General features: G+C 57.4%; 1 protein-coding gene across 1 annotated transcript in view; it reads left to right on the top strand.

The window, feature by feature from the left end:
* The first annotated feature begins 3,879 nt into the window (after positions 1 to 3,879).
* DUS3L (dihydrouridine synthase 3 like) overlaps positions 3,880 to 7,258 on the top strand; it is a 5,403-nt gene continuing 2,024 nt past the window's right edge. Inside the window, exons 1-7 of the mRNA XM_025043182.1 lie at positions 3,880 to 4,241; positions 4,945 to 5,233; positions 5,546 to 6,043; positions 6,362 to 6,403; positions 6,521 to 6,673; positions 6,928 to 7,029; positions 7,148 to 7,163. Coding sequence (XP_024898950.1) covers positions 3,928 to 4,241; positions 4,945 to 5,233; positions 5,546 to 6,043; positions 6,362 to 6,403; positions 6,521 to 6,673; positions 6,928 to 7,029; positions 7,148 to 7,163 — 1,414 coding nt within the window. The 5' untranslated portion in view covers positions 3,880 to 3,927. The remainder of the gene's footprint in view (positions 4,242 to 4,944; positions 5,234 to 5,545; positions 6,044 to 6,361; positions 6,404 to 6,520; positions 6,674 to 6,927; positions 7,030 to 7,147; positions 7,164 to 7,258) is intronic.

The following is a 7,258-nucleotide window of genomic DNA, read 5'->3' as shown; positions in this document are numbered from 1 at the left end:
CTCACGTCCTTGGCCCCGGGCTGCCCTAATCCCAGTCTCGTGTCCTGAAGCCAGAAGATAAGGGGCAGCTGCAGCCCCAGATAAAGAAGGCACAGCCACAAATCCGGGGCGGCCCTGGCAGCAGCGGGCACCAAGCCCGGGCTGCACCTGCCTTGCTGCTGCCAACCCCATTCCGCCTGGCAGAGAGGGATGGAGAGAGGGCCAGGGGAAGTGGAGGGGAGGGCCAGGGGGAGATGGAGTGGAGGGGCTGGGGGAGATGGAGGGGAGGGGCTGGGGGAAGGGGCAGAGAAGAGGAGAAAGAGCCAGAGAGATGCAGAGACACACAAGAAAGAGAAATGTAGAGAGAGATGAGAGACGTAGAAGGAAAGAGAAATGCAGAGAAACACAGAGAATGAAATACAGAAAGAGCCCCCCCAAATTGGGACAGAAACAGGAAAAATAAAAGAGCAAGACAAAGGCAGAGAGGGCTAATGACCGAGCAGAGCGCCAGGGGCGCCTCCCCAGCCCCGCCCTGCCCCCACTGGGTGCCTCAGTCTCCCTACCCGCTCAGGGGCCCCAGCACCACCTGCCTCCTTCCTACTTTGAAGAATGACCTCGGATCTGGTTCAGGGTTGGGGTACACCTTTCTTAGTGTCCCCACACTCTCCAGGGTGACTTCTGGAAAGGCTTCCGACACCGGCCACAGCCTCAGTGAAGATGGGACCCCTAGAGCAGGACCCGACCCTTCTGTGCCTCAGTTTTCCCAGCCATGATAGGATATATTCACTCAGGAAGTGCTCATTGAGCACCTACTGTGTGCTAGGCCCTGTGCTGGGCACTGGGGACAGAGTGACCCAAGAGGACCCAACTCCCACTCTCTCTGGGTTCACAGTCCAGTGGGGAAGATAGGTGTGTGGCCAGGTAACTCCAGGATGATCAGGGTGAATAGGGGACACTCTGGCAGCTACAGAGCCTGTAGGGAGTGCTGGACCCATCCCTAGCAGGGGCCACTCAGAGAATCTTCCAGAGGAAGAGGAGGTGAGTGGAATGAGCAAAGTGACTGGGAAAGGGAACAGACTTCCTGGAAGAGGGAACAGCATATGCGAAGGCCAGGAGGTAAGACTGGCTCATGGGAAGTCTGGAATGAACTCGGTGCTTGAGTTTAGGGAGTCAGGGGCAATAGAGGAAGGCAGCAGGGGCTGGGGCGTGCAGGTCCGGAGCTGGGGCAATAGGGAGCCAGGGGAGCAGGGGAGGGCCAGGGTGAGACTATGTTTTAGAAAGGGCTGTGGGAGACTGGGCCGTTGGGGGCAGGATGGGAGATTGAGGCCCGGAAGGTGGGGTGATAGAAGGGACAAACCGGAGAGAGACTCTAGAGGGAAAGTAGGCAGGACGTGGGGACCGACAGGCTGTCAGGGGAGAGGCGGGAGGGGAGAGTGATGCACCGATCGCTGGCTCAGGATGGCACCTGGTCAAGGGACCACTGCAGCCTGTGGATTCAGGTGAAAGTGGGAAGAATGCCTGTCCCCTCCACGTAAGGTCAGAGAGAGAATGAGTTAATGCATGAAAAGGGCTCATTGGTACACAGGAAGTACTCAATAAGGGTTTACCTACTGGTAAAAAATTAATATTGTTGTTAAAATAATATAATGATAATAAGCAGTTAATATGTTGTTAATATTAATACCACAGTTATCGATGGTCAGTCCATAGCGCCCCCCCCCTTACAGGAAGCCTTCCTGGATTGCCTTACAGAGAGCAGGGCAGGCCACTGCAGTGCAGAGCCAGGGAGCCCTGGGAGAGCTCTCCTTGGAGGCGGATGCCCAGAGAGGGAAGGCCAGATTCCTAACCTGTCGTCTCCCCAGACTGGTTTGAGGTGCCTGTGGGACAAGGGGAGACTACTGGGCAATGGGACGGGCACCTCGGGTAGGAGTGAGTTCCTGTCCCTGGAGGTGGGTAAGGCAGGCTGGGCAAGAAGTCTCTCAAGGACTGCTGCAGTTTCTTCTAGTTTTAGATTCCTGATTCCACCGTTTTATTCCCAGATTGTCCTACAGAGGGCAGCCGAGGCCAGAGATGGAGACCAACTGCTCTGCCCCGCCCCCCACCACTTACATTTTCTCCCAGGTCTTGGAAAAGCTGGTTCTGAGCCTGTTGTGGCCTCAGGCGAATCTTTTCCCTCCTTGCACCTTAGTTTCCCCATCTATTGTGCAAGGAGCACAGTCCCTCCCCAGAGGAAGCTTTGTCGAGTTTAGCAGAGAAACGCAAGGGCATCTCAGAGATTGGTTGCTCCCGCCCAGGACTGCATTCATGTAATTCTGGGCAAACGACAGTAATAGAGTAATAACAACAGTAGTCGTTAACATTTATTGATTGTTATTTCTTAAATGCTTATCTTTCAATGTAGGGTAAGAGAACTAAAATGTTATATCAAGCTACATTCAGACTGTGACGTGCTGATCGGCTCCGCGGCCAGGCCAGGACACCTGCAGAACGAAGGCAGGTTTCTCTTGCGACTGCTGACGACCCCTCTCCCCACACCTGTGAAGGGGGAGCAGGAAAAACAGTCTTGAAATGGCTGCCCTATAAAAATAAAATCCTTCGTTTCCTATGGCTGAAACCACAGGGACCCTGTGGATTAAAGGCTGGGAGCTGCCCGCAGGCCTTTTCACGCCACACACTCCTGTCCTTCCTGTGTGTCCATTTCAAAGGAAATGGGTAAATAAAGTCTTTAAACTGTAACTCACAAGAACTAAAAAATGATATATAAACTGAATTCCTCAAACTCTGGGGGTCCGTCTATCTTTACTCTGTCCCTCTGTGTCTTTCTCTCGGCCTCACTGTCTTTGTCCCTCTGAATCTTAGGCCCTCTTTCTCTGCCTCTGAGAGGAGACCACGCTTTGTCTATGGAGTGTTACTCCTCTAGTAAACTTTCCTTTCGACTCTAACTTTGAAGTGTGTTTGAATTCTTTCTACACTCTCTGCCAAGAACCCTTCTCTCTCGGTGCTGGGCTTGGTCTCTCCCAACTCAGGGGAATTTGCGTTGTCCTGCATCATTTCTAAAAGAGAGATTTGTATCAGCCCCATTTTTCTGACGAGGAGACTGAGGCACAGAGAAGTTAAACGTTTCCACCTGGTCAGTGGAAGGGCTGGGATTCGAACCTGGCAGGCTGAGTCCACGGCCCTGATAACCCTGTGCTGCATCAAGCCTTGTCCAGGAACAGGGAGTGTGAGGGGCACACCAGGCATGTTGGCGACCGTCACAGATAGTGACTAGATTCTGCCCTCCTTGGCTGAGAGCCTCCCACCTCCCTCAGGGCAAAATCCTAGGTCCTCCCAGAAGCCCACAAGGTCCTGTGCCCCGTCCCCGTTCCCTCTGTCCTCATGTCCTCTCTCCCCGCAACTCACACTGCGCCAACCACGTTGGGCTGTTTCTCCAACGCGCCAGGCACGGTCCTACTTCAGGGCCTTTGCACGGGCTATTCCCGCCACCTGGACACTTTTCCTACTATATCCCTATGTCTCTCTCCCTCGCTTCTTTCAAAAGTACTCAAATGTTACTTTCTCAGCTGAATAAGCTTTCCCTGACCATTCTATTAAAAATTACAACCGAGCGGCCCTCCCGCTTCCCCTTCCCTGCCTCATTACCGCTCGACATATGGCATCATTTACTTAGTCATTATGTTGACTGTGGGCCTTCTCCTCTAAGTGCAGGGATTATTTTTTTGGTCTGTTTTGTTGACTGCTGTATCCCCGGCATTTCGGACTGCGTCTAGTACACACGTGCTCAACAAATTATTTGTTGGATGAAAGCCCCCGCATAAAAGCAGTGGAATTAAATTTTTAAAAACCCCAAGAAGGAAAACAAAATACTTCCGTGGCCCGACTGCGATCCGCGGGAGGCCACTTAGCAGGCGCCGGGAGGACCAACGAACGTTTCCGAATTCGCCGCAGATGGCTCAGCGGAGGCCGGACCCGTCGTCACCGCCCCCCCACAGACTCCGCCCCCGCTGCGTCGACGCTCAGGCTCCGCCCCCGCTGCGTCGACGCGCGTACAATGGCGTCCCTCAGAGCGCCCGGACATGCGCACTTCCCCGGCACGAGCGGGAGGACACACGCGCGACCCGGAAGGCCTTCCCCCACACTCCGAAGCCGGCGCGAGGGGGGCCGATGGCGGAGAGTGCGGCGGAGGCCCCAGCAAAGAATGGCGGCGGCGGCGACTCAGGATCCGGCACACTGGAACGGGGAGTGGCGCCCATTAAACCTCAGTGAGTCGCCGGATCGGGCGGTGGAACCTCACGAGACCTTCCCGGCGCCCGTGGCGCGGCCGAGCGGTGCATGCTGGGAGATGGGGCAGGCCCGGGGCGGGAAGCTCGCAGGTTCTTTAGTCTGGGCAGTTCCTCAGCAACAGGACCTGAGAGAGCGCACGTTGCAGGCTGTCACATGCACTAAGGACGCCACGGGGTACGCTAGCGTGGGCGGGGTTTAAGGCGAGGGCCACAGTGCATGCTGGGGACTGTAGTCCCAGCGTCTGGCGGGACTGGTGCATGGGGACCTCCGGGTAGCCAGTTACACAGGCTCAGACTTGTGTCTAAAACGAGTACCCTGGGCAGGATGGCGCTTGTAGGGCTGAAGGGTGTGCTGCGAAATGTGGCAGCTCTGGTTCTCATTCTAAGGCATGCTGGGGCATGTAGTTTCTTTTAGCCTAACGGGGACAGGGATGTTCAAGTTTAATGCTTTTAATTTGGCTCAACGTTGACTCTGGGTCGTGGAGACCCAGAGACAAAATATGCCCTGCCTGTGGCCTTGAGGTGCTCCCAGGCTGGCAGCTGGCAGGTTCTAGGTAGTAAGCTGCTCATCGGAATCATGTGATCAGAGGCAAGTGTTCTCTGTCCCTTTCCTTAGTGTTCATTGAGTTTGAACTCAGGGGAGGGACTTCCTAAACAAGTCCTCCTTTCCCTTTGCCGGCAGATACCTCACCACCAAGGAGCAGTTCCACAAATTTCTGGAAGCCAGAGGTCAGGAGAAGCCCAGCCAGGAAACCGACGCAGGAGATCCTGATGGCTGTGACCTGGCTGAGCCTGAGGCCAAGCGGATCCGACTGGAAGAAGGGCAGGTGGGAGATGGGCAGACAGAGGAGGCAGCTGAGCCCAGGGAGCAGCCTCAGGCTCAGAAGAGAGCCCGGGGCCAGAACAAGGGCCGGCCCCACGTGAAGCCTAACCACTATGACAAGAATAGGCTTTGCCCCTCCCTGGTCCAGGTGAGTGTCAGTGTCACCAGAACGTCTCAGAGGCCTTTGGTCTGAGCCTCTCTGTCCTCCGTTCAGTTTTCACGATGTTATGACATAAATGTTGTCAGTGTACCCATCTTCCAGGTGAAGAAACTGAGGCACAGTTACTGACTTGCCTAAGCACACACAGTCAGGAGGGGAGGCATCTGAGGTTCGAAGCCTGGCTGTGAGGCACAGTTACTGACTTGCCTAAGCACACACAGGAGGGGAGGCATCTGAGGTTCAAAGCCTGGCTACCCCAGCCTCTCCCTGTCCTCCCTCACTGCCTCTGTTTCCCTGCAGGAATCGGCCACGAAGTGTTTTTTTGGCGACCGCTGCCGCTTCCTGCATGATGTGGGCCGCTACCTGGAGACCAAGCCTGCTGACCTGGGCCCCTGCTGTGTACTGTTCGAGACCTACGGCAGGTGCCCCTATGGTGTGACCTGCCGCTTCGCTGGAGCCCACCTGGGGCCCGAGGGCCAGAATCTGGTGCAGAGGGAGGTGGCCCAGGCCCCTCCCGTTCGCAACGGCCTAGACAAAGCGCTGCAGCAGCAGCTGCGAAAGCGTCAGGTCCACTTTGAGCGTGCTGAGCAGGCCTTACGCCAGCTAGGCAAGGGCCACCTGCCAGGCCCCATCCCTCCTGCCACAGTCCCTGAGGGTGCCCCAGGGCAGGACATCTGTGACACCCAGCAGGCCCCCCTGGAGCCAGGCACCAACCCCCCTCCCGGCAGCCCTGTGCAAACCTGTGGGCCTTTGACGGATGAAGACATAGTCAGGCTGCGGCCCTGTGAGAAGAGGCAGGTATGTGTCTCAGGCTGCCCATTGAGGACACTAGCAGTGTGGGGGGCAGAAGGCGCCGAACACACGCTCTCAGCCCCAGAGAGTCAGGGCTGGGGCGCTGGGCCTGGGGTTTTGGTGGCTGAGTAGAAGCTCTCCAGTAGAGACCGTGGAGGAAGGAATGTTTCCCACAAAGGGGCTGGTGGCACGTGCAGAGGCCCAGAGGTGGAAGGGCGCCCAGCCAGCTGGGCGGAGCAGGGCGTGTTCTAGATTGTGGGGAGAAGGGAGGCCCTGCGAATCGGGGTAGAGGCTGGAGGCTAGCTGTGTTTTTCTTCCTTCCAGCTCGACATCAGTGGCAAACTGTACCTGGCCCCCCTCACCACGGTAGGGCCTGTGTGGGGTGGGCTAAGTGCCCAGTACCTGCTGGTCTCAGGGCTGGGGTGGAAATCTGGGGCCCCTGCCTGTCACACCCTCACACGCACGTGTTCCCCGCCACCCCAGTGTGGGAACCTGCCCTTCCGGCGGATCTGTAAGCGCTTCGGGGCCGACGTGACGTGCGGGGAGATGGCTGTCTGCACCAACCTGCTGCAGGGCCAGACGTCTGAGTGGGCCCTGCTCAAACGCCACCAGTGCGAGGATATCTTTGGTGTCCAGGTCGGTGCCGCCGCAGGCGAGGGAGGAAGAGAGGGAAGAGGGGCTTAGGCTGCCAAGATTTGGAGCAAGGTTCAGGGTCCGCTCTCTTGGATCCCAGGCCTGGCTCGGTCACCTCCCAGACCCCTCTTGCTTCAGTGAGGGGCTGGGGACACCAGCCTGATGCACCTCGGAGCACCGATGGCTTTGGCATGGGGCCAGGCAGGGACAATCAGAACTGGCCCCTCACCTGCCACCCACTGTGCCACCTGCCACAGCTGGAGGGCGCCTTCCCTGACACCATGACCAAGTGTGCAGCCATTGAGGTGGACTTTGTGGACATCAACGTCGGCTGCCCCATCGACCTTGTGTACAAGAAGGTAACGGCCACTTGGCCCTGGCACCCCAGAGCAGGCAGAGTGGGAAGGGTGGGGGCCTGGGACCCGGCCTTGCCCCTGACTGAGGTACTGGGGACCTTTGGAGGCCTCCGTGCCTCAGTTTCCCCACCTGCACAGTAAGGGCAGCTAGGCGTGGCGGGCCCAGCCTGAGCCCTGCCTTCCCCTGCTCCAGCCGCCCGTCTCTCCCAGGGCGGGGGCTGTGCTCTCATGA

The sequence above is a fragment of the Pteropus alecto genome, unplaced genomic scaffold (genome assembly GCF_000325575.1).
Source record: "Pteropus alecto unplaced genomic scaffold, ASM32557v1 scaffold30, whole genome shotgun sequence".
In the NCBI taxonomy this organism is placed as follows: Eukaryota; Metazoa; Chordata; class Mammalia; order Chiroptera; family Pteropodidae; genus Pteropus; species Pteropus alecto.
This window is presented reverse-complemented; position numbering and strand designations above follow the sequence as displayed.